Source organism: Strix uralensis, chromosome 6 (genome assembly GCF_047716275.1).
Source record: "Strix uralensis isolate ZFMK-TIS-50842 chromosome 6, bStrUra1, whole genome shotgun sequence".
Classification (NCBI taxonomy): Eukaryota; Metazoa; Chordata; class Aves; order Strigiformes; family Strigidae; genus Strix; species Strix uralensis.
In genome coordinates this window covers 4,137,208-4,163,725 of record NC_133977.1, presented here as the reverse complement: position 1 = coordinate 4,163,725, position 26,518 = coordinate 4,137,208, and the positions used below count along the sequence as shown (strand labels likewise).

At 43.4% G+C, this 26,518-nt stretch overlaps 1 protein-coding gene across 4 annotated transcripts in view; it reads right to left on the bottom strand.

The window, feature by feature from the left end:
* The window catches only part of FN1 (fibronectin 1), a 54,985-nt gene that overhangs the window by 15,742 nt on the left and 12,725 nt on the right, over positions 1 to 26,518 (bottom strand). For 3 of the 4 annotated variants that reach the window (XM_074872568.1, XM_074872567.1, XM_074872569.1), the window contains exons 11-29: positions 25,082 to 25,210; positions 23,320 to 23,463; positions 20,870 to 20,991; positions 19,473 to 19,650; positions 19,172 to 19,348; positions 17,434 to 17,562; positions 17,227 to 17,316; positions 16,484 to 16,678; positions 14,813 to 15,085; positions 11,344 to 11,610; positions 9,691 to 9,785; positions 9,172 to 9,340; positions 8,776 to 8,862; positions 7,845 to 8,036; positions 3,320 to 3,502; positions 2,263 to 2,352; positions 1,414 to 1,683; positions 890 to 1,006; positions 310 to 474 (exon numbers count right to left, since the gene is read on the bottom strand). In XM_074872568.1, coding sequence (XP_074728669.1) covers positions 310 to 474; positions 890 to 1,006; positions 1,414 to 1,683; positions 2,263 to 2,352; positions 3,320 to 3,502; positions 7,845 to 8,036; positions 8,776 to 8,862; positions 9,172 to 9,340; positions 9,691 to 9,785; positions 11,344 to 11,610; positions 14,813 to 15,085; positions 16,484 to 16,678; positions 17,227 to 17,316; positions 17,434 to 17,562; positions 19,172 to 19,348; positions 19,473 to 19,650; positions 20,870 to 20,991; positions 23,320 to 23,463; positions 25,082 to 25,210 — 3,072 coding nt within the window. Of the gene's footprint in view, positions 1 to 309; positions 475 to 889; positions 1,007 to 1,413; positions 1,684 to 2,262; positions 2,353 to 3,319; positions 3,503 to 4,551; positions 4,825 to 7,844; positions 8,037 to 8,775; positions 8,863 to 9,171; positions 9,341 to 9,690; positions 9,786 to 11,343; positions 11,611 to 14,812; positions 15,086 to 16,483; positions 16,679 to 17,226; positions 17,317 to 17,433; positions 17,563 to 19,171; positions 19,349 to 19,472; positions 19,651 to 20,869; positions 20,992 to 23,319; positions 23,464 to 25,081; positions 25,211 to 26,518 lie in introns of all 4 variants that reach the window. The other variant, XM_074872570.1, reaches the window with a different exon arrangement.

Genomic DNA, 26,518 nt, shown 5'->3' with positions numbered 1-26,518 from the left:
CTGGAGTCAGAAAGTCAGGTTTCATCGGGATCACATAATATGACAGTGCACCAGAAGCACCAGAGTTAAGCCAACAGTGACCCCATGACATGAGAGCCCAACAGGATTTCCACTCTGCAATAAGCAGTCAAATATGGCTTGTATCCCCATCTGACTCCACAGGGTCTCCCTCATCCAAAAGTCCAAGTCCATGATCCCCTTTTGTGTCATGTCATTATCATGCTGGGCCACCACGATACGCAGCTCCAAACAACACAAAGATGTAGTGTTTTTCCGTATTTTTTTTGGTGTTGTTTAAACAGACCTCACCTGTTTTGTAGGTGACAGTGACTGGCTTGCTACTGGCAGGGCTGTCTCCACGGCCAGTTACGGCATACACTGTGATGGTGTAGTCTACGCCAGGTTTGAGGCCAGTGATGGTAGCCGTGGACATGGTGCCAGGCACTGTAAACTCCTGCACAGGGCTGCTTCCACCTAAGGAGGGTGGGGTGGGAAAAGAAGTTTAATGGATCTCTAAATTATACATTTTAAATCATTACAAAACCCAGAACAATCCTACGAGGACCCTGTTTATTTCAGTGGATCCTGGGTCAAAGTCTTTTTCAGACCAACCCAAGGAAAAGAATGAAATACATACACAGAACCACCCCTAAAATGACTGGAGTGCTCCAGATGCTCACTCATTTTGGTAGACAAAAACCGATTTGTTCGCCTTTTAAAAAAAAGGCACCTATATTTGACAATCTTCTCTAAATATGCTACAAGAATCTCAGGAGATACAAGATTTTGTCTGCTGCCGTCAAACTTGCCTTTGTTATTTTCTGTGGCTTTCTAATGGCCTCAGAATAGACCTTCTGGTCTGTGACTGGCCACAGCAGCCTGCCCTCACCTGTTTCACCGTAAGTGATCCGGTAGTATCTGACTGTCACTGCAGGAGCATCCCAGGAAATCACAAGGCTGGTCGGGCTGGTGGGGGTGACTTCCAGATCCCTTGGAACATCAGACACTAGAAACACAGAGAATTGAGAGAGAGGTTAAACACAGTCAATGTACATCAGCTACATATTCCACCTATCATACCGTGCTCCTCTGCTACTCATGTGTGTAAGTTCTAGCCCAGTGCACACACCTCTCTACAAGTGATGTATCTGATTAAAAACCATCTGGCATTGGACTAGATTTAATGAAAAAAGTTCTTCCGGCCCTAAAGTCATCTGAATTGATCCGAAAGTAGCATGAGTCCTCCCACCTTTTTCTAAATCAGGCACTACCTCAGTATCAAAGGCACTTCACTTCCTCATGAGCAGAGTTTCACCAGCTGGTAGGAAAGATCTGGTTTAACAGCAACTACTGTGCTAGAGGACACCCAAAGTTCTTGCGGTAACTTTTACCCAGCGTTCTCTCAAGGCTTACCTGTTGTTTGTTGGCCGACCAAGGGCACGCTCTCCTCCCTGCCGTTGATGGCGATGATGCTGACCACATACTCAGTCCCTGGAAGCAGGTTGGTAAGGGTGATGGAGTTCCGCGAGGGGGGCACACGGTCCTCCTTGGGCCTGCCAGCACCATGCTCTGGGTAATGCCGGATTTTGTAGCCCGTGATGGTGGCGCGAGGAGCAATCCAGTGGACGGTGAAAGAGTTAGCAGTTATATCCGAGAAGTCGAGGCCAGTGGGGGAATCAAGACCTGGGTATTTCAAAGAGACAAGGGAACTGAGCTCAACTGAACTACTGATCATCATCACCACTGCCATGTTTCATTAAGCTCAGTACCATGACACTGCCAGATCCTAAGCCAAGTGCTATTCAGCCATTGAACTAAACAAATATGTGTTCAGGATCAAAGCAAGATAAACAAGCACTGGAACACAACTGCAGGAAGAGAGTGTAGGGCACACACAGAAAACACAGCATAAAACAATGCACATGACCAGAAAACCCTGTTACACAGTTATGAAACAAGAAGGACTCAGAGATAGATATGATAGGCTCTGCCTAGGCTTGTTCTCAGGCAAACACTGTCAGAACACTTACACCAGGGTCTACAATGCTCTATTTTCAAAACCAGGAGTTGTTCTGGCTCTCAGACAAAACGAAACGCAGTTTCCTCATGTTTCCCAAGATGTGCATCTGCGTTGCTCTTTGATATCTAGCTCATGACCCATCAACAATGTGGCAATACACAAGAAAGAGCAACAAAGTCCCATTAATGAATGCTTAATGGATGCCATTAATCCCACGTGTGTCTCGGGGTGCATCTAAGTACCTGTTTTCTGGATTCCAGACAAAGGTGTGCTTTCATGTTGCTCAGAAACACTGTAGACTCTCACCAGATATTCAGTACCAGGGAGCAGATCTGTGGAGTTTAAATACAGGAATTTAGACATATTTCTTTACTAATAGCTAGAAGTCACTCAACCTACACAATTTTAACTTGTGTTTCTTAAAAGAGGTAATCAGCTTTTGCTTGATGGAAGATCTGAGCCTCCAGGACAGCCAAAAATTTAAATTAGTTCTTTTTCTGGCATTATGGTTGCTAGCAATGTTTCAGCCTGAAAGCATGGTATCCTGTATCACTGCTTCAGTAGTTTGTGGAGACGGGCTAGAAGCAATTAGCTTTTTTACAAGGTCCCTTCTAGTTATTTAGTAGTTTAGTTATGCACCAGGCCAAAGCTTTAGCTGATATAAACTGGGATAGGGCCAAGGATTTCCAACACAGCTATTCTAACTTAGATGAGCTCCAGATCTGGTCTCTTATCCTGAAAGTGCATATTGTCTCTCATTCAACCAACCTGATTCTAGGGTGGAGAAAAAAAAACTTTAAATGTAACACAGCTTTTGCACCAGCTTTTTGAAAATACCCACATTTTGTTGCCATGTCCCGTAAGGTTCTAAATAGAATTTATTTTCTGGTCGTAAGCATACAAAGCCAAAGGAGCAATGACCTTTTCAACATTCTGATCCTCTCCCTGAACCTCTGCACTGCAAGCCCTTGACATCTTTGGTGAACCAGGTGAATAATACTGTATTTACTCTTAATACCTAACCAGGTTGCAAATCAATGCAATTGCCCCATAGTCTGATTCATCACTGTCCCTGGATTGATGGGAAAAACTTCCCCATGGTTTGGCTTTAACATGGGTAAAGCAAGCGGCCAAACCCCATTTAGTGTGAGTTTGTATGAGGCTACTTTGACATCAGCTTAGATCAGCTGAGAATTTAGCCAGTTACACTTACAGTAAGCAATTTTTCTTTTGCCTCATCTTATGTCATATATAAGGCGCCTCTTATATTTGTTTCACTTATGTAGGTAACCCACTTACTTGTTAACACCACCACGTTGTCTGAGGGTGAAATTGTCAGCTCTGCAACATCTTCCTCCTTCTTCACAGGTGAGTAGCGCACCAGGAAACTGCTCAGCACAATGGAAGTTGGTGCGGTCCAAGTCACTCTCATAGTATCAGGCCCCACATTAGTGAAGCGGAGATCAGTGGGAGGAGGCACAGCTATATAGCAAAGAAGAAATATATCTTAGTTCTCTGATTCCTAAAAGCTGATCAAGATGCATGTTCAGGGAATCACCGGAGAAAGTATCTCATGCATAACACACTACTGTGTCAGACCCATGCAAACAGACTTCTAAACTACATTCGGTTCTACTGTAGTTAAGAGAAAAATATGTCTGTACTACTGTCAGGCTCCTTTAACCTCTTGGCAATTCCCAATACTTTAAATATACCCCGTGGGCCTAATTTGAAAACAAGGTAGCAAGTTTCAGTAACGTGCTTCTTGCAGCTGGATTTCTTCTTAAAGATGCAGAGCCAAGAGAGGTTTAAAGTTGCCATACAGCAGCTTACAGATGGAAAAGTAATCTCATCTAGAATTCATACATGCACACACAGGAGAGAAGAGGGTATATCGCTAATTTCCTATGACTCTACTTCTACTTGTGTTGAAGGATTTACAGCCTCAGGATTTTCAAACACACTAAGATTTCATGCAAGAACCAGTTTTCAGCTCGCCTTCTGCTCATGCACTAGAGAGACCCTTGACGGCATGGCATGGCTGTCAATGGCATGTACTCAGGGAGTGCTGTTTCATCCGCATCCTTTGGGGCATTGTGGAAAGAGTGGGGCCACCACGGGAACAGACTTCTGGAAGCTCAAATAGTTATCAAGGCCAGAGGGTGTCTGCTGAACTGCTCCGCCCTCTGGCACTCTTACTTTGGGGAATCACAGTTTAAAAGTCTGGTGAATATACAGCTCATGTTTCAGGCTCTTGATTCCAGCTGGATCCTGGAAATCTGAATAGCAGAAGGTGAATGAGCCTGGCAAGTCCGCAGCCATACACAGTATTAAAATGCCTCAAATTAGAAAACTGAGGTGTGTGTATTCATCCCCAGCTGCCATTTAGAAAAAGGAGTGAGCTGGGTCTGCCTGGCTTCCCTCCAGTGAGCGGCTTGATTCCTCTTTGGACAAAGCCCCATCATCCCGACAGCCACTGACAGCATGAAACACCGTCCATGTCACAAAACACAGAAGTTTTCAAAATTCACCCGTTTGCTGTGTCAGAGTGGTAGGGGCGCTCTCTCCGCCATTAATGAGTGTGATTACACTGATGTCGTAATCAATGCCCGGCTCCAAGCCTGTGACTGTGTAGTATCCTACTGAGGAGTCCACAAAATCTTCAAAAATAGGGACACTTTCTCCTGCCGCAACTACTGTGATGCGGTAACCAATAATGGTGGAGGCATTTAACGGGGTCCACCTCAGGCCGATGCTTGAGTCAGTTATGTCAACAAAGCTTAGGTCAGTGAGTTGGGGCACCTCTAATGAGTTAAAGAGCAAACGGGAAAGGCAAAGACATACAGAGGCAAAAGAAAGACAAGGGAGAAAAAAGCAGTGTTCATCACTATTTACATTGACAGAACTTTAGAAGCAATTGCGGTGATATGCAGAATTTCTCTTGGGGTCTGGGCGAAAAAGGAGGTTTTTTGGTGGGTTTTTTTTTTTGGTTGTGGTTTTTTTTCTTTGTTTATTTTTATATTGTACCCTTCAATGAAGTCCTCAGCTGCCCCCTCGGGCAAACAGAACCTGAAACCCCAATCGCCTGAGACAATGCACTTCTACTTTAGACATACAATTTTCAAAAAGATCTACAAGAGGCACTTAACTTGCAACAAATTTACTCTGAGCAATGATGAGCCATAAAGACCCATCATTTTCTGATGAAAATAGAAACAGAAAAGACATACCCATTTATTTATTTTTTTTTAGGTAGAAAACAAGAGATCAAAGTCTATTAACGTATAAATAAAATAACTCTTCTGAAATAATAGTTCATTTACCCTCTAGAATTTTTGTCTTGTGCAAATGGTAAGTCTAACTTATGACTGGGATCATAAAAATATCAATCCATTTGAAGAGGCTAACTCAAGACTACACCCTCAGCTGGTGAGAACCATCACAAAGCTTCAGGGCAGATCATCTGCTATCCAAACTATTTACACTGTACTTGGAAAAAAGTCTCAAATCCCTGTAACAGCTTGAGGATCTGGCCCAGAATTCCTCAAGTTCTACTTACCACTAACTGCTGCAATATATGTGGTAAAAACAGATATGGAACTGTGAGTAATAAAACACTTTCTTGGAAAGATGGCAAATGGTTAAAAATGACCTTTAGATGATAAGAATTCTGTAAGAGTGACAACATCCCCGTATTCAGAGGTTATGCCCAGCACACGGTGTGGCCAAGAGGCTGACTTGAGTTGTTGGCTAAATTGTTCAAAATCTCAGAACTGAGCCACTGAATAAGGATCCTCTTTAATGACCTGCTAGATATTGCCTAAATTTCTGTATGGCAAACAAGCACAGCTGTGACTGTTTTCTCTATCAGTATTATTCCTGTTAGCAAAGCTGTTCTTTTCCTGCATGTTAGGTCCAACAGAACTGGGCAGGGAGTGGGGAATATTAGGTGCATCTTTAATTGACAGTGGCCAAACCCTCGGTTGCTCAAGTCAATAGATTGGTATTGATTTAAGCCATAAGATTTGACTGTGTAACTTCAGCAAGGTGATCCTGAAATCAGCAAATGGCTGCTCTTCCTCACTCAGGATCAGACACCAGTAGGTGAGTCAAAGATGCAGGACTTGGTATCCATTCTGTTGGATCATTACAAGTTAGCTTGAACTATGGGACAGTAATATTGCAAGACACTGTCTTTAATATGTAGTTATGTTGTATTTTAATGTCCTTCTAGGAAAAGACATATTTTACAGAATAGATGCAAAAAAATGCCAGTTTTCTGTAAAATCATTGTTTATCCACATGGAATGCATGTACCATATCACCTTAAAAGAGTGCTAAAAGCCAAAGACATACATTCTTAGCTTTCCCCCACCAGAAGATGGTAAAGGGCTAAATCTATTACTGCTTTAATTATGCAGTATCGCAGTATTAGTTCACCCCCAGGGAGCATACAGCACTTCAGTGAAGCATGGAAATTTTAAAGCAGTGTTATAAGAGCAAGCACACACAGTAGCTGGCATCATTTCAGGGCTGAGCAGAAACAAAAACAAACAAACAAAGCCCTCACAGAGGAAAATGAAATGAAACCATTTGGGGAGATGCATATTAATTTTGCTACTGTGGCTGAAAAAGGTAGTTTCTGCAGTCATCGCAGCATGTAATGTGAGGTGGCACACGCCACTTTGTGTCCCAGAAGTGCTGCAGTGATGAAACTTTCAGTCTTAGCATTCCTCTCCATTGAGCTGAAGTGACCTTCTGCCACTACTGCTGCCAGAATTCCTCCTGTGCTCGCTTCCCACTCACACCTCTCTTTACCTACTTCCTATTCCCACCATCTGTGCTCCAGATGCTGGGGCACTGCAGGGACAAGTTAAATATCTGTCACTCAATACAACAGATCCATCTCTTGACCACCACCCTGTTGACAATGTAGGCTGCCCATGCAGGGAAATACATGGGTATAAAAACTGCTCTGTCACATGTTGGTACATGGCTATTCTGCTTCTTGAGACTAAATATCATGTCTAAGCCCTTTGCCATCAGACTAATAGGAGTTCTGCAGTGTAGAGCTCTTGGGCTCAGCAATTTGACTTTGAGTAGCTAAAACTGCTGCTCACAGAATCACAGAATTGTCTAGGCTGGAAAAGACCTTGAAGATCATCCAGTCCAACCATGAACCCAACATTAACAGTTCCCAACTACACCATATCCCTCAGCGCTATGTCAACCTGACTCTTAAACCCCTCCAGGGATGGGGACTCCACCACCTCCCTGGGCAGCCCATTCCAACACCCAACAACCCCTTCTGGAAAGAAATGCTTCCTAATATCTAGTCTAAACCTTCCCTGGCACAACTTGAGGCCACTACCTCTTGTCCTATCGCTTATTACTTGGTCAAAGAGACTCATCCCCAGCTCTCTGCACCCTCCTTTCAGGTAGTTCTAGAGGGCGATGAGGTCTCCCCTCAGCCTCCTCTTCCCCAGACTAAACCCCACCACTTCCCTCAGCCGCTCCCCATCAGACCTGTGCTCCAGACCCTGCACCAGCTCCGTTGCCCTTCTCTGGACACGCTCGAGTCATTCAATGGCCTTTTTGGAGTGAGGGGCCCAAAACTGAACCCACTCATCGAGGTGCGGCCTCACCAGTGCCGAGTCCAGGGGTAAGATCCCTTCCCTGTCCCTGCTGGCCACGCTATTTCTGATGCAAGCCAGGATGCCATTGGCCTTCTTGGCCACCTGGACACACTGCTGGCTCATGTTCACCCAGCTATCAATCAACAACCCCAGGTCCCTCTCTGACTGGCAGCTCATCCTTCCATTACCTTGTGTGACGGTTTCAGAGATGGGGATACTCTCCTGGTCGTCCTTGACTGAGTAAACGCTGACATTGTACTCCACACCAGGGTTCAGGTTTTCAAAGGTGCAGGTTGTCTGATCTGCACCTACTACTTCCTCCAAGGTAGAGCCCTGCTGCCCATTGGTAGGAGCAGTGGTCACTCGGTACCCACTGATGCCTGAAACACAGATATACCAGTATGCAGTAATTTCATGTTGATTTACATCAGGCCTCAGTATAAACAAGTGAAGCAAACACATTACATTCGATAAGTGATTTTGCCACCCTGAACCCAGCAGGCAAGAGGGTGCTGTATCAAGCACCCTGAAACAAGCTTCCCAGGAGGTAGCCATGCTCCTTGCACAGCATCATTTCAGTCCCCTTTGCGACCTTACCAAACCGAAAATCTCATGACATGTTGAGAAAACATGCATCCACTGACTGAGAGTCGTGTTTGGAAAAGCTTTCAATCTTGCTTTATGGGAGTCAGTTGTACAGCTCCCACCAGCTATTGTGGGAGAAGAGTTCATCTCAAACACTTTCCGAAATCCCATGCTTACTCTCAATAACATGAACTCATTCTTCACCGCCAGAAATCTTTTTGGTCCATTTTACTTTCCTTCCCTTGGACCTTTTTTAAACCAACGGGGATATTTGAAGAAATCCTTCAAATCCCTAAACCAGCTAAAATATTTAAAACACATTCATACTCAAAAATAGCATTTTACATGGAATGTAAATCATGAAGGGTCCTATGGCAACCTATACTTAACTGTGAATTCTATCCTCTAATATATCTAAAAATATGTACATTTTTCCTTAAATGACTCAACAGCAAGCTTCCCATCAAAATCTCCTTAATGAACTGCAAGGCACCACATTAGCACTGTGGAACAACAGTGAGTTCACATAGTTACCTGGAGTTGTGCTTCTATCCCAAGAGACTACCAGGATCCCAGTATCAGGATTGGGTTCCAGGCGCAGGTTGGTTGGTGGAGACAATGCTGCAAGCATTCAGACAAATGGGTCATTTATGGCACCAAGAATTGTGTTAGCTCCCTCAGCATCCCTCCTCCCCAGATTATAGCCTTACCCTTCAGAATTAGCTAAAAAATATTCTCCTGAAGTCGTGACCCTGCACTACATGAGCTAGTGTTACTGTCGCCTGTACATCAAAAAGACAGACACCTTCCAGGCCATGACAGGAGGAAAAGACTAGAACCGACTCCCAGAAGACAGTCATTCATCTGGGGAGCACCACCGGGGAAGCAAGTGGAAGAAGGAATGATTGTGAAAAAGCAAACGTGTCTTACGTGTAATCACTCTCCTGATGATGGGAGTCTCTCTCTCCTGGCCGTCCATCAGGACTGTGAGGCTGTAGGTGTACTCCACTCCAGGGGTCAGGCCAGATATCACGATGCTGCCAGAATCAGAGATGACCTCCCGGGGAGCCTCTCCACCTTGGCTTGGGCGCACACCCAGCTGCAGAGAAGCAGCAAAGTTTGCTTTTCAGTCTCAAATACTCCCATACCAGCTAACTGTCAGCATCCAGATTTATCATCCAACGTATCATGGGCCAGTATGCTTCAAGCCAACTGTTAATCCTGTAACTTGCGTTTTAGATGTCTCACTGATGAACTTGACCTGAAGCCCTGAGGACCTGCTTGCACTGACCTCTGTGACCTCAACCAGCCCCTCATAAGCAGTATTTCTTTTGCACCTCCTTCCTTTGTGCTACATTCACTGCAGTCCAGAGCAAACAGCTTTAATCTGTCCTCCCTATCACAATGAAGCAAGAGGAAAAAGAAACACGGGATTTCAGTTTCTCCTACCTTGAAACCAATCCTTGGGGCAGGTGTCCAGGTGATGACAATAGAAGTCTCAGTCACTTCTGTGTTAAAAGGAGGAACAGAACCAGCAGGCTGATCTGTGAAATGAATTGACATCTGAAATCTAGCTGCTGGGCTGGCACCAACCAGTTAGAAAACCAGACCTACAGCAGTCCCAAAGCAAAAGGTATGTAGTAAGTGCTGAACTATGTTACTTCTGAAAATCCAGTGATTTGGGAAGGATCTGACAGATGACTTCTGTCTGCTGCTGGGCTTGATAGACACAGTATGCAAGTGGTCTAATCAGAGCCAGTGCTTTTGTTGTTCCCGAGGAAAACAAAAATATTAAACTGGGCCTCATGAGTCCTCTATGCATTCAACCCCAAGAATTTGGGGAATATTTTTTGTGGCATGATATCTAAATTGTTCCTTAAAACTCAGCTTTTTTTCCTTCACCCACCATATGCCACTCAATCAGCAGAACACTACACCCTTGTCTGTCATCCAGCTGTCGCAGCTAGGACCACCTCATCCCTCACCAACATCTTCAACTCTTTTGAAGTCAGTAGAGTGAAAAGGAGATCAAAGTCAATCTGAGGAATCTGTGCTCTCATTGACATCTGTCAGGGGCATCACAGAGAAGTCAAAGCTTTTGTGTACCCCACAATCAGTCTAAATAACTCCACTGAGTTTAATCTGAATTGACCTCGTTACTAATAAAGAGACTTTGTTTATTAATCTGTAGTCTTAAACTGGACTGGTTTCATTCAGATAAGCCAGAATTTGAAGGCAATATTCATCTGACATATCCAATCATACCCTAATGGAGAAATATTTATAGGTAAGACTGTCTGTCAGCAAAAAGCACCTTGCCAATATCAACAGTGTTACTCTGATTAGAAGTTTGAACCTTTATTTTAATTTCACATTGTTCTAAAAGAAACCACATTCTCTTTTGAAAAGAGGATGTGGTTCTGGGCTTGGATGGCTTTGAATTTTGTTAGTTTATATGACTGCTTCATCATTATTTAAACAGTGAATCTATTTGTTCTTTCTAGAAGTATGTGTGGGTTCTTACAGAACTCCCTTTCCTCCCAAAGTTTGCTTAATACTTCTTCCAAGCCAACAGCACAAGTACTGATGACTGAAATAAAAAAAAGGAAAAATGCAATGTTTGCGTCAGTTTCTGTAACTGCAGTTGAGCTGCCTTAGATGGTATGGTTAGGCTTTAGAAATGGCTGCCTTCAGCTTTATACAAATGACAGACTAATTATTCCTTGCCCATTTTAAGGGAGCTGTTTGCTTTCCTTGATTTGTCATGACAAAACCAAACAACTGGAATGATCAAGTAAAGTTAAATTTCTTTGTCATTCAGTTCAACAAAAACTGAAGTACCAGTAGTAAGTTCTCTCCTTTGTTTTTAATCACCAAAAAGCTGAAATATATTTTACTAAAAGCTTTTTGATGCAAATAACTCTCTTTTTTCCTGCCAAATAGTTCAGAAAGAAGAACAAGGAATATTTCCTAAGCAGTTCTGCTGGAATGCTACTTCAAAAGGCTTCTTCTGTAAACCAATTCACAATAGCCACTTTCAGCACAAGTTTTGAAGAAAGGCCAGGGCGTTAGGGAAGAGGAATATGTGTCTGTTATACTTACAAGTTGTGAAGACTCCAGTCTCTCTGGTGCTTTGCAAGTCATCTTTAACTGCCACAAGGTACACGGTGTACTCAGTGCCAGGCTGCAAGTTCCGGAGAAGGTACTTGGTGGCAGAAGGTCCCACATTGTAGGTCCTTGGTTGACCTCCTCTTGTGGGACCTGCAGTCAGCCGGTATCCTGTGATCACAGCACGGGGCCGCGTCCACAACACCAACACTGAATGCTCCGTGGTATTGAGGAATCTCAGGTTGGTGGGGGCATCGAGCTCTGGGGAAGAAAAAGCATAACATGCATCAATTTTCCAGTTGAATCTCTACTTCACTCCTACTTTCAAAATACGTCCATTCCCATGCAAAAAAACATGGCTGCACAGTGAGGTTGTTGAGTCTGTATTTTTCACTTCGGGTGCGAGCGCAACAGTAGGGAAGAGAGAAGGCGGGGACCATGAGAGAGCTGGAAATAGAAGTGCAATAACTATATCCATGCCTCAGTGCCATCCGGTGATATGCTGGGCCAGGCAGACCTGTGCATTCCAGGCTGCGCTGATTTGGGTCGCTGCCATACGTGCCATCCCATGGGGACATCAGGCTAACGGGCTGAGGCGAGACAGATGAACCCAGCCGCACTCAGGAATTTCAATAGTTTCTCATGAATGCTGAGCATTTTTTAAAAATCAGCTCAGTTTAGACTTGTCAGCATAAGCACGGAAACCTAACATTAGCCCCTTTTCATTAAAAAGATTTATTCTTTTAAATCTTTGCCCAGTCCTACTCCCTGCCCTCTCAAAATCCCTTCCCAAAACAAAAAACCCCCACTTTGTCATTTTAATGTAAAAATAAATAACAGTCAGCAACTTTCTGCAGAAAACCAGTTCCTAGATCTACTTAAAAATAATCACGCTGTGGAACTGACTATACAACAATTCTAAGCATGCTCATCTCTCCCATGGGACTCATGCAACAGCTCTTTTTATCACTGCCCCGGGAAGCTGCTGAAACCGATAACCCAGGAAACTGCATGAACAAGAGGCTGAAGCAACACAGCTTCTTCAGCACTACACTGGAGTCCAGGGAATGGAGAGATGTCACTACCTTTGGCTGAGACAAGGTGAGGCTCAAAGGGGGAAAGACACTTAAGCAATTGGCCCCCACAGCAGGCAGGGTAGCACTGGCTGCAGCGAAGGGTTTATAATATCTACATGGTAAGCCTCCCCACCTTTTCTAGGTCCCAATCATATGTTGAAATTAAGAGCAGTGAGGAGAAGTTCCATCAATGCTCTTTTTTTGATGGCAAATTCTTTTTTCTCCCCCTGAGTAAATAAAATTTTTCTGATAAAAATAATTTTCATCACTCTCCCAGTGATTCAGTGGGAAGCAGTTTTTGTGCTTTTTGTTTTCTCCCTTTTTGAGGGAAGGAGGGAAGAGGAGGTGAGGACTTCCTTCTTCCACCACTTGCAAAGATGGGGGAGATAGTTCTAAAAGACAAAGGATGAGTGTGACCCTCTTTAGGCCCATCTCCAACCCACGGGCTGAGAGTCAGCTTTATCTCTTCCTGGTACTTGGATCTGTGCTAAGTCTCATCTGACAAGGATTGTATCTTCCTCCAATTTGTAGCCTACAGTCAGTTCCTTTCTGCACAATTTAATTTGCCAGCATTATTAGGCTTTTATCACTTCCTCTCCCCATACTAGAGGAAAAAGGGGAAGATTAAAAAGCCACACACACACTCAAGAGTTTATTTGTAGACTGCTTTTTAACAGAAGGCCAAAAAGAGAATCACATTTACACCGTGGGAAGAGACTTTTGCTGCAGGGTTTTCCTTGGGAACTCTGAATGATTTCTGTTTCCCAGGACTTTCGATTACAGGATGCAATTTATGTGAATACTTTCTGAAATGTGGTTTAGGCAAAGCAGTTAAGCGGATGATCATAGCCTATGGAAAATGATTCCAGACATTTGTAACTAGCCCCGTGCTGTCTGAATCAAATGTCTATGCTCTGATGTACACCTCTGTGCATGGACTTTCAGAGGGGCTCTACACCTAGCCAAGGCTCCTGAAAACAACCACAAAAAACTACAGATCTAACTGGGAACTGAGCCCTTCTTGTTCTAAATGCTTCCAAGAGAGTTCAAACTCCTAAGTCACATCCTTGCTTTTGAAAGCCTCACTTGAAAGAGGAGGGTGTGCACACCATCTGTGTTATGCTCAAATCAGATACCTGTATCAGAGGACAAAGATAAGGATCCCATTCTCCCTGCATAGTCAAGGGAGATGGTAAGAAGAAGAGGCACTAATCACAGCTCTTAACTTTATGGATGTAAGTAAATGGTATTTCTCAAACAGCATGGCTATATTCACAGATTATCCCATTTCCTTTCCTTCCCTCTCATCTTTATAAGAGTTGGGCTGGATTCTCAAAAGTTGCTCTCATTTACTCAAAAGTATCAGAAAAGCAGATATGCGCAGCTGAATTTTGGTCCTTCGAATAATGCGACTCAGTGAAAAAACACCACAAACACCGAGTCACCCAATAAACAGGATCTTTCAATTGAACTCTGTCCCTGGTTCTGTCTGACCTGTTTCTCCTCGATCAAAAATGGAGATAACCACCTGAACTCAGGCTAAACTCCTCTTCCATCTCAAAGCCTACATCTTAACCCAGGCACTGCTTCTCTCTTTTCTGCACTTCTGAAAAGCAAAAAGCAATGCCTGACAGACTGTGCACTTTGCTTGTCATCTTGCCTCACACTGGTGACATGGTGCACTGCCCCTAGGTCATTAGCAATCAGGTTCTGAGAGATTCTGAGCGACCCTTCCTGAAAAATATATGCTCCCCATGGCTTCTGTCAACAGTCCACTGAGGTCGCTGCAAACCAGTTCCCCAGGTTTTACTGGGATGACAGTGAAATTTCTGGGGTGGTGAGACAGCCTGTAGAAAGCCAGGCCTGACCTGACAAAACTGAAATGCAGTCCTTTTAACACAAGGCCTGTCCTTACATGTGCATGCAGAACTCCTGCTGCTGACAGTGGAGCCAAATAGGTATGTAGCTGTCAGAAAGGAGATAGGGATTTTCAGAGCAATCTCAGCAAGGCTCCTAAGTCATGCTGAAATCTGCCTTAAGGTATCCTCAAAAAAAAAAAAAAATTCACAGGCTGCGATCTGTGCTGTAAAAGAACTGCAGGGCCCATCAATTCTCAGTCAGTAATAAGAAAGTTGAATTCCAGCCATATGAAATTGTTTTAAAGTGCCATGAGAGTTAAACTCCCATTGGAAAGCCCTGGAGGAGGATAAATCTGCTGAAGAGATCATTGTTTGACTGAACGAATTCCCAGCCCTGTGATCCTACTTATGGGATACCTCCTGGGCTATAACTGTTGCACTTTAAGTGCTCTGTTTATATATTTCTCTAAGCGACAGAGAAATATGCACTTCAAAAGGTTGAAAAAAGCACGAAGGAAAGACACTTACTGGTGGTTTGCTCTCCAGTCAAAGGTTTGCTCTCCCTGCCGTGGCTCACGGCAAAGATCTTAAAGAGATAGGTTGTTCCTGGGAGCAGGTCAAGAACTTCAGCAAAAGAGCTCCTGGTGATAGGCAGTCTCTGGCCGTGTTGGCCAGGGCGATTGACAGGGATCACTTCCACACGATAGCCAGACACTTGGCTCTGTGGTGGAGTCCACATAATGGTGATCTTGATATCAGAAACTTCCACAAACTGCAGATCTCTGGGTGAAGGAACTTCATCTGAAAGCAGAGCGACAGAACAGTGTTAGAGGGAGTCCTTAGCAATTGGCAGAAGTTATAGGTTTACACAGAAGAAAATAAAGTTAATTTTCATCAAACAATGGCTAGCCCAAGAATATTTACCAAATTAAAATATCATGGTAACCTTACTGTAAACATGTATACACACATTCCCCATATTCAAACAGACTACAATTCAAAATGTTAAGTATTTTATGCCTTCAGTCATAGAAAGTAGCTTGCTGTCACAGAAAGAGAGCTGAAAGTCCAGATGTAATATGCTACAGATCTTCAAATATATGCAAAAGCAAAAGCCTGGGGGTGAAAAAAAAAATCCAGGGGTTGGAAACAGGAACCTCCTTTTAAAATTAAAAGAGAGGGTTTTCAAAACCCATGGCATGTTCTGAATGTCTGTAATTAATTTAAAATCTACCATTTATAATTAAACAAATACAGGGGCTGATCTGGCCTTACTGTAGTCAAAGACAAAATCCAGTTCCCTCTGTGCTGGTCCACAGTACTGCACCCTTGAATTCCTATGCTCAAATTAAGTTTCTTCAGATTAGGACTGATACTGCCCTAAGGTTAACCAATGCACATTTTTGGAAGACACAGATGCCAAACCATAAAATTGTTGAGCTGAGTTCATTCCTGGTGAATTCCCACTTGCAAACACGTGCCTGCAACTTGCAGGACCATCAAATTCCACTGCTACCACATCAGATCCCAGTTCTTTCACTATCCCTTCTTTTGGTTTGGCTATTCAGCCCAATTGGATACTTAAAGAACCCTGAAACCAGTAGTTTTTTTAATTGTGGGTGCCTCAAGTTTAAATCGTATGGTGTTATTTTGGCACAACAGTCAATGCTGAGCAATCTCCCATCCCCACTGACTGCAGTGGAAAATACTGGTTAGGACTGGAGGGGAGAGGGAGAAGTCAGGTGAACGATTTGGATTTGGGCTTTCTGTTGCAGCATCTGAGTATATAACCTTAAACACGTGCAGGCCAAGCACTGAGGCAAAATGATTTACCAGGCTCTTAAGAAGATCTCTTAGCAGAATCCCCTTAAGACAACTGAGGAAACTCTGATCTTTCTTTTCTGTAGACACAATGCAAGACCAACCTTCTGACCTTCCTGCAGTCTGATCCCTAGGAATTACAACCCTGGTACTGAAGGGTGGTGGCTTGACTGTGTCAGTTCATAAGTGAGTATGACTTTACTATAGAGCTTCAATACCAGTGACATTTACAATTAAAAAACACAACAACGACAAAAACCAGAATTGAGTCCCTTTAAGGATTCATTTAGCTAGAGCAAGGTCAGCCTGCATTGTCATTTGGCTCTATGTACTAACAGAAAACTCAGTGACTGATATCCAGAGCATGCTGATCGTTACCTGCACGGGGAACGCCTGTCGTTTCCTGTTGGATGAAGACAGGAGTACTCTCCTGATTTTCTTCCACTGCGTAGATGCTGATGTTGTACTGAACACCTGGCATCAAGTCACTGAGTGTTACAGAGGTTGCAGTGTCAGGCAGGTTGAGCTCTGTGCTGCTGCCTTCCACAGAGGGTGTGTAGATAATTCTGTAGCCTAAAGCGAGAGAAGTATATACAGTCCTCAGCCACAATCAGTAAGTCAGCACAAGGAATGATATAAAGGAGAGATAAACTGATCTCCCTACTAAGGTTTCATAAAAGTAGTCCTGAACTTCAGCAGGACCTGTGGCTTGCATGTGCTCATGTCCCATCTACAGATCACACACTTATAATGCCTCACAAAGCATAATCTGACCTGGATTAGAATATTTCTGAGTTTTGACATGAGGATTTAGGTCTATACAGTTCTCATGCTTGCTACGGGATGATTGGATGACAGATACAAACAAGCCCCATAACCTCCTCTTTGTATTTAACACAAATCCAGAAGAAATTGTTTTGCATCCAGCCTCCTGAATGGCTTGGTTCAGACAGTGAAACCAGGCAAATGCTAAACTGCCCATGTGCTTTCCAGCTGCCTCTTGGATGGGGCAGAATTATGCACTAGCCCTCTGTCCCAGAGTTATACTTCATTTTCTTTTTTTTACCTAGATTTCAGGTTCTACCAGTAGTGCAAAACAGGTGCATTCCAATTAGACAAACCTGTGATCGGAGCCTGTGGTCTGCTCCAGCGAATGACAATTGATGTGTCATCTACACTTTCCACGGTGTGATCGGGAGGTGCATCAGGAGCTGATTAAGGGAATAAACAGAGGAGGACAGCAAGCATGAGGATAACAGGCAACAAAAATTTATTGAGCAAACTATAAAAACAACTTTCAAAGTGCTGCAACACCCACTCGCACATACCTGTAGTCTGTGAAGTAGACAGGATCAGATTCTGCTCTCCTTCCTCAGAGATCTGATAGACATTAACATTATACCTGCGACCAGGAAGCAAGTCAGGGATATTGACAGAAGTGGCTGTGCTTGGAAGATCTAAGGAGGGAGGAAAGAAAAAAATTGCCTTAGCAATCTTATCTTCTTGCTTTCTCTCCAAATGAAATAATTGAGACCTCTGTTCTAATCTGGGCCGAGTCACAGTCTTCCTGCAATAAAACAGCAATTGTTCTGCACTGTGTCTTTAGTCCACGTCAGAAAAGTTGTGTGGAAAGTTGGGACAGGTCTCCACACTCAGCAAGCAGACACCACCTAGGACAGCAAGGCTTGATGTGTGGAATGGCAGGACAACTCGAGCAGCAGCTCCTCGCACACTGCTGGCATGCAGCCATCTCAGCTACGTACTCATTTCATACCCTGACTGTTGTATTTTCAGTACAGAAATATATGGAAAAATTTTCACATGAATAGGTTTTGTGGAAAGACTGACTCATGAGTGGAGAAGAATGACATTATGAGGCTGATGAACTTCTCTCCCTCCTCTCTTCCCCCAGATGTCCACCTACATGCCAGATGTAGAAAATTCCCCATGAAGCAGCTCCTTGCTGGCCAGACTGAAGCCAAGCATCTTAAGGGAAACTGGGAATTGCCTTTCAATTTGCCTGTAAACCTCTGTCTGCAGACAGATGAGCTCAGGACCTGCTTCACAGTACAGCTCAGCTGTCTGGGCAGCCAGTGTGCAGACAAGAAAGGTGGTGACAGTGCTGGCAGTCCCAGCGTAAGCCACTTCTGCTCACGAGTCCAAGCCTGTGAGTTCAGGGGAGAATTATTAGGTCACAGGATTACTGTTCTTTTTCTTATTTTGTTCCTCTATCACACTCACGTCAGAATAGCTATTCTAACCTCAAATCCTTGTGAGATATTGCTGTTACCATTGTTAAGACAGGAAATTAGGAAAAAGAAAGAAGTTAAGATGAAATTATGTGTGGTGACACAGGCTGTACAGTAGATGTTGGAAAAGTGGATTCAACTTCTAGGTCTGAGTACAGTGCCTTTAACCAGCTTCCCAGCTTAGCTAAATTGTCACATTATCAAAGATGAGTAAGATCTGATCCAAACAAAACAACTGACAGAGCAGACTGGAACAGACATCCATGAGATGACAAGTAGCCAAGAGAGAGTATTTGGACATGATTTCTCTCCTGTCCATTCTGGTGGAAGGACAAAGAGATAGCAAAGGTACAACGGCAGGTTTGAAAAATCTCTTCCCATCCGCACTACTGCTCACTTCAGGATGCTGTGGAAGCTAGTAAATTTACACGATTTCAAAAGGAAAAAAAAGACAGGACAAATTCATGGAGCTGAAAAGAATAAATACATCTCCCCACAGTTACTACAAATCCACCAGCCCTGGCTCGGAGTTTTCCTCTGCAGGATCCTGGGACACTATTCTGAGGGGGCATTGCTATATACTTGCCTTGTTCTCACACTCTTCCTGGGACGTGAACTTACAGCCATAGATGGAGCAAGGACAATGAACTAAGTGAGCTTTCAACCTGAGCTAGTCCTGTCATTCACATATCCTAACTGAATCACGCCGAAAGATAGCGAGATCCTCACTATTTGCACTGGCTATACTGATTGTCACAGAAAGCAGTGATGTACTGTTAGCAATGCTTTGGTCTAGTAGACTCAAATACTGTCTCACCAAGATACTGCGGCTCATCACCCTCCTCGCTCAGCTCATATTCAACACGGAATCCAGAAACTGTGTCAGAAGCAGAAACCCAGGAGACAACAAAGCTGTTGGCTGTAATTTCAGTGACTGACTCTGAAGTAGCAACCACAGGAGGAAGAAGAGTTGTCTCTCCTGAAACAGTATTGCCTACAAGAAAGAAGAAAGAGAGGTTTAATTAACCACCGCTACTTTTGTGTTAACTGGGATACACACAACACAGACTTGGGTGAAGGAGATTAGGTTTTTCTGGATGCCCTGCTGTTCAACTTACTTGTCACTGCTGTGGTGCTGGTTGTGGTAAAATCAAAGCGGGTGACTTCTTTGTGACCATACCGCTGAACACTGATGAGCTGTCCTTCATATATCACACCAGGCTTCAGGCCTGAGATGGTGTAGGAGTTCTGGTAGCCAGGGATGGTGGCTTCCTTCCACTGCCTTCCAGAGTTTTTCTGCAAGAACAAGGACACTCAAATAGTGAGAGACTCCCAGGTCTGCAAGCAGGGGAATCTAGTGACCTAAGCTGCTACACAATTACCAAGCACTGTGATATTCAAACACAGGTATGACTTGAATGGCTAATGCACAGGGGGAACTGAGTCAAAGGAGATGAGAAAAGTATGCCAGAAAGCAGGGCTAATGACATTTTAGGTGATTAAGTTTTATTGGGGTAAACTGAAAAACAATCTAGCTTTGAAATTTTTCCTTTAAAAGGAGCATTATTTGTAATATATAAACTAAACTAATTCCTTTATCAAAAACACAGTAAGGCGTGAAGGAAAGGGTGGAAAATGCATATTTGAAGGCTGTTCACAATAACATGCTAAGCTATCATCTGAAAACAATATACAGAAAAGTTCTTCCCTTCTACCCTGTGTTTGAACTCTATGGGAAGCTCTGAAATAATGCTCCATCCTCTGAGGTTTGTACTACAGTGCTTTAAAGTCCATTGCATTCAGGCCTTGATCCAAGATACACTGAAGTCAGTAAAAAGACTTGAGTGCCTTTAATGGCTTTGGATCAGGGCCTTTATTGTTCTCTTAATAACAGGCAGCATCGAGGTACTAATGTTCTTAATCATTAAGTGGTCTTTTGTGAAGCTGTACTCAGGGGAACTGTAACACAACTCATCTACATTGCTTAAACTGAATCATTCCTCAAATATGACTGAGCCAACAAGCAGTGGTTAACCAGCTTTGGGTTAGACTTTAGAGAAGATGGGAGATGACTGTTTATTTAATCCTATGCTAGGTGTTTATATCTTCATATCCTACTCATCTTTACCTCCTCATTAATGGGATAAAATCTATCCCAGTTGTCTCTGGATATGCACATGGTACTAAAACAACGTTTCTTAGGATGAAGAAGCTTCCACGAGGATTTACATAAAGTGAGGAAGGATATAAACGCGTCTGCTTACTGTGCTAGTGCTTTGGTTAGTAAGATACTTCATGAACACAGTGACCAGTAAAGTTTGGGCAGGAAAACATCAAGTGTTTATACAGCACTGGTTGTCTTTGATCCTCAGAGTAACTGTTGACCTCGACAGGACAATGACACTGAATCAGCAAATAAAGTTTTCTGAAATTGTGTCAGCCACTTCCTTCAGACACCAGAAGTAGTCAAATAAAGTATTTTTGATAAATAAATGATGATGAATACAGCACTCACCGGTCTCCAGCGCAAGATGTACTTGGTGATGTGAGACCGTTCAGGAGCATTCCACTGGATGGGGTGGGAGTTTGGCTGATTTGTACTCTCTGTGATGATCACCTGAACAGGCCCAGCTGACCCTGAAAAAAAGAATTGCCATTTTCAACATACTGGGGATGCTTTTCTTCTGCTTTAGTTGTGGAGTCATCAAAAAGCAAGAAAGTTGCATGGCTCACATACTATTTCTATACGTGGGAAATAAGTTATATTGTCTTTTTATCCTTAATGTTTCATTGCTACTTAGAAAACTGGTGAATTAGAATATATTCTGTGGGGGAGTTAACATGCACTGTTTGGGTTAATTTCCTGTGAGTTACCAATGAAATAGAAAACCAAAGCTGTCTAGTATAGAAAAAAATCTGCAAACTCGTATTGTTCAGAGAGGGAGCTTTTCTCAGCAGCTAACTACTTTCATCAATTAATATCTTCTGCAATGGGAGCCAGGAAACAGATGAGAAATGTCTGCCAAATCCAGGTCTAATCTTGTGGCATGGTGAAGGCAAATTCCTGATCTGACATTGAATACACCCTGCAAAGACACACCAGTCTTTTCCTATTTTACTAAATTCTTAAGCAGTTGGTTGAAAACACTGAATTTTCATGACACTGTGGAGCACTCCACAGGTAGTGAGGCATGTCTTCTGCACACAAACTGCACCAGAAGGTTTGGTGGAAGTCCTGAAACAAATCAGGCCCATAAACTCATGAAAATACAAGTTCAGCAGTGCTCTAACGCTTAAAACTACTGATTGCAATTAGCTAGATCAGACTCAGGCATATTTTCTCCACAAAGCTCTCCAATAGAGAAGGAAAGGTTTTATGATCCCATGGTTCTCTTTTCATTCCCTCCCAGCCCTGCTGGGGAGGTTTCATTGAACACTCAGCAGCACTGTCCTCATGCTAGTTCTTGGAAAATCCCAGCAAAGAGCACCCTGGAATCTGCGGGCAAGTGTCTTGTTTTAACCATTAAATACCTTCACCCTCCCCTCACATTTCTGATTATAATTTATTTGGACAACCGTGTAACATATATACCTGCTCCATATTTAATGGGACTTACAGGCAAACAAACCTGCGCCCACAGGCAGAAAATTTCAAAGCTCACCTAAACCCCAAACCTACATTCAGAAACATTAGATTTGGTTTATTTACACATTTTCAGTCACTCCTGTGTCTGAAGAAGCCCAAAACCCTGGTCTCCAGTCTGGAGGCGTGCATATTTCACATAGCTCAGGGAGATGTTTGTTTAAGCAATCTGACAAGAGTCAATGAAGCTCAGCAAGCCCCAGTAAGAAACTCAAGCAAAAAAAGTCCAAAGAAGGCCTGCTTCCTATTCTTGCCCTCCTTAGTCTGCTGCCCCAAAGAAAGGCAAGTCCATAGTTCTGTCTGCCAAGTGTCTTCTTGCCGTGTCTCTGGCTCACCAGCTGTATGGCCATGGATGGAAATGCAGCCAGTTCACTGACAACACTGCTGGGTATACATCGGGTTCAATAGGGCGCTGTCACAAAGACCTTTTATATGATGTGCATGAAGCAAGTCACAGAGAAGAGGTACTCACCTTATTTACATGAAGCATGTAGTTGCAACAGACTGCTAAGGGGCTAGTCCCCTTCTACAGCAGGGGCACCTCTATTAAAACCCTCTTTCTATGAGCCTCACATTCCCCTTCTTACCTTGCAGGGCAGTTAGGCTATAAATACATTGCAGCTAGTGAGTGAACAGACTCTTCTTAACCTATCTTGATATAAAAGCAGAGAATCACCTCAGCATTAAAACTGTTACACCCAATCCTTATGCAGTTCCTCCACATTTATGCTCAGAGGTGGTTTGGGGGACCCATGACATGAGCATAGCCTTCTCCTCCCAACAGGGAAGTCAAAACACAGCCTTAATATTTTATCCTGTTCAGATTAAGACAGTGGTAGTTGCAACCATAAACAGGAAAGTAGAGAGGTTCCCCTTATCATGTTCTGTTCGGGGAACTGAAAGAGAATAAGCCAACAAACAGGCATTGCCTGTCCCTATAAAGATTTCCTGGAACTGACGGGGCAAACAAAAGTAGTGGGCGCAAAAGGGAAGATTACACATGTAGAAGTTTTAAGCAATAGAAACAGAAGGTTGCAGGTGTGATTATCACTACATACCAAGAGGCAATGTAAACCTAAGTTGTTGTGTGAACTGATAGTCATTCCCTAAACTAGCCCTGGCCTCAGGCATAGCTGTTAACAGCCTGGCCCCCTCTCTATAATCATGACATCTGTTCGTGTCTGCCAGGGGAAGGGGGAAATGGTTCTGTTTAAAAAAGAAACCAAAAGGAATAATGCACAGAAACCTGAACAGGTGAGGGGTGGAAAGATTGCTTTCCTCATTGCTCAGCAGATGAGTCAGTTATCTGTCGGGTTTCTTACCAGGATAGGTCTGCAGAGGCTGGCAATGCCATTCTCCAATACCACGACCATAGCAATAGCACTGGTATCTGACACCGTGGACGTACTTCTCCCACGAATCTCCAATTTGGTAAAAGGTACGAGTTTCTGAATCCTGGCACTGATCTAAAGGCACAAAAGAGACAGTTAACCACTGTGTGTTACTGAAACGATAGTGAAAAATCTATGCCGTACACATAAGAGTAAGTCACAAGAGACTTTTACACAAAGAAATGTAACACCAATGTTTATTTGCAAATGTAGGTACATAAAGAGAAAGTGGTAACAGAAACTGAATCTCAGCTCAAGGTTTTTGATATATCACTGCACGTGTTAAGATACTAGGGGGCTAATTCAGCTGTGATGCATTTCTTAAGATACTGTTAAATACAGTCCGTCCACCTGGCAAACTTCCCAGGGAAGTCAATGGGGTGTTCCTTCAAGAAAGGATTTATTTTGAACTATCTATTGTGGAGCCCAATTCCACTTCAGTCAACTAAGTTCATCCCTCATCCAAAGCTAAACCATGCTGCTCTCAAGGAAATCAATGGCAAAAGTCCTATTGGCTTCAGCAGAATTCAGTTATACTTTATAAGTCCGAAGTGACCCATTAATTTTCAGCAGAGTCTTTCCAGATTTATCATTGTATAAACCAAAGGACAGATCAAATCCTGAAATCAGCTTAGCTAGTGTAAATACAACACAGTACCAGGGCTTCAGTACAGTGTCAAGTCTGACCTCTACCTGTGTTTCTGGCTCAATGGAAATTTTCAGTGAGAACTTGCATTATGCTTGCTTAGATAAACAGGAGCCTTGTTTAGAGAGCGCCAACAAAGTTAAACCAATTGCACCATTACAGATAGCTGAAATCAACCCCCCTCCTCTTCTTTCAAAGTAGTAATTTTCAGGAGCTTTATAATACAAGTTCCTCCAGTAAACTTGTACAGATATTATTATAAATAAAGCAGAACTCAACCACTAGCACTTTCTAATAAATTTTCTTGGCAATAGTTCGAAGTTCTCTTGGATTTAGTAATTGCAAACCAAACAGTCAGGACTTATCTTCCAATCTAGGTTCACTAGGGAAGCGGGGGGAGGCAGGAGAGATGAAATCTCCTCATTCCTGCAGAGAACCATGATGGTTTTAGCTAACCTCCGGAGTGCTATTAACACGTGTTCTCATCCTGAGCTTTCTCTCTTTGCCAGAACAAAGGGCAGCCAAAAATATCAGTTTAGTCCAAGGTAAGTTAATATATGCTGGTGCTCCTTTCTCAGTTCAAGAGGGGACCTAAAGATTTTAGGATAGAGAAAGGAAAGAAAACTGATCCTAGCATCAGTGCCTAGCTGCATATTGTTTTCTCAGCGTTCACTCTGAGAGCCCTGCCTGTTAGGCTGACAGCTCAGGTACCAGAATTCAGTCAAATCGCCCCAGCCTAGGACTAACATTCCCTGTTACTACAACCTGCTACATTTTAAGAGGTATGTTGCCACAATCCACTACTACTGCATCATCATTTACTACTCCTGTGGCACATAAACTAAGCTTATCTCCTTAAAACTAAGAATGCCCTTTCACTTACCCTCCAGCAAATCCAGTTTTACTTCTACTTTTGCAGTTGTGCAATTCAGGGCAGAAAGTGGGCAAAGACTGGGCTCAATTTCACGCACCAGTTACACCATACCACAACCAGTTTCTACACAGCCCCGGAGTGCATTTGGCAAGCGGGAACAGCTGGTGACTTACCAACAGGATCGCATTTCCATCTCCCCCGGCCCTGGCCAAAGCACGTGCAGTTCAGCATGTGCCCCTCATCGTGACGCTTGTGGAAGGTCTGGTTCACATCATAGGTGATACCGTCCACGATGCACTGGTCTGAGAAAGAGCAGAGAGTTTGTCAGCAACAGCTCTAAGCATTAAGACAAAATCCTTCTGCTTCGCACATCATTCCCTCCTCTCGGTCAGCTTATAGAGACTGACCGTGACAAGCTCCATTCAAGCAAAAGGGAGCCCTCCTGATATCTGTGATCATCACAGATTAGTGCTGCATACACCCCACTGCTCCCAAGATCATTAATCAGCAGTGTGCAAATAAGCACCACTTGCAGAACAGAGGTCTGTAGGATGCAGTCCAAAGGTCTATACGTTACTCCAACTACAGAACTGGCTGGTTGCTCCTTTTGACAGATTCCACATGTGAAAGAAAATCTAAAACAGCACACTAAGTCTCTCACTACCTCCTGTGAGGAGGGTCTAGACTGAAATACCTCAGTGAGTACTGTCTGAAATCATTAGAACTACACAAGGAGAAAAGGGCTACTCCAAATTCATAAAGATACCACAAAGGGGTACAAACATCCTCATGATGTTATTCTGCTCAGTATCTCTGCTACACTTCGTAGTAATCTGAAGACAGAAGCAGGTCTTATTACACATCCAAGACGCTACTGGTGCCTACTAATCTACTATTCCCTCAAAAGACAGTAACCAGATCCCAATCCCATGCTCAAACACAATGGTGTCAGTCTATTAGGCTCAATGGCGATGTGTCAATCTGATGTGGCCCAGAATTCCTATCGCCACTCTAGTGACAGCACAGAGCAGAAAGACAAAACACACACACAAACTACCCCAGAAGCATATTGTTTTGTTAACTGGGACCCAAGAGACCCAAGTTCAGTTCCGGAGTCAAGCATAGATCATCTGTCCTTGGGGAAGTGACTCAGTTAATTCCAGGCTTTCATTCCCCATCATACTTTCCCACACCATGGGCATGGCGTCAGGATAAACCAGGCAGTGCTCAGGCCCTCCCACGGGCACCAAGGACCTTCTCTGGCTGCTATGTTTAAACAGCTCTACTTAGATAACCTTTGCCTTTTGAAAAAGCAAAGTATCTCTACCCCCTCTCCATCAAGAAAGACCACTTTAAGTCCAGAATGAAACTGCAGAGAACTAGCTGTGTATGTGGAAAAAGGGAGTTTCACAGACCAGAACTTTTAGCAGGGCATTTCTCACTGTTCTGAAGGAAATACATTTAAAAAAAAAAACCCTTCCCAAAGCCCTTGAGTGAGCCTTTCCCTATAAATTATATCCCATTTCAGCAGTGGTGTTAAGAGTCCTTTCTTGGCTGCTTGACAGCAACCCCCCTGCCTTTTCCAGACATGAAGCCAATGCTGTGAGCTA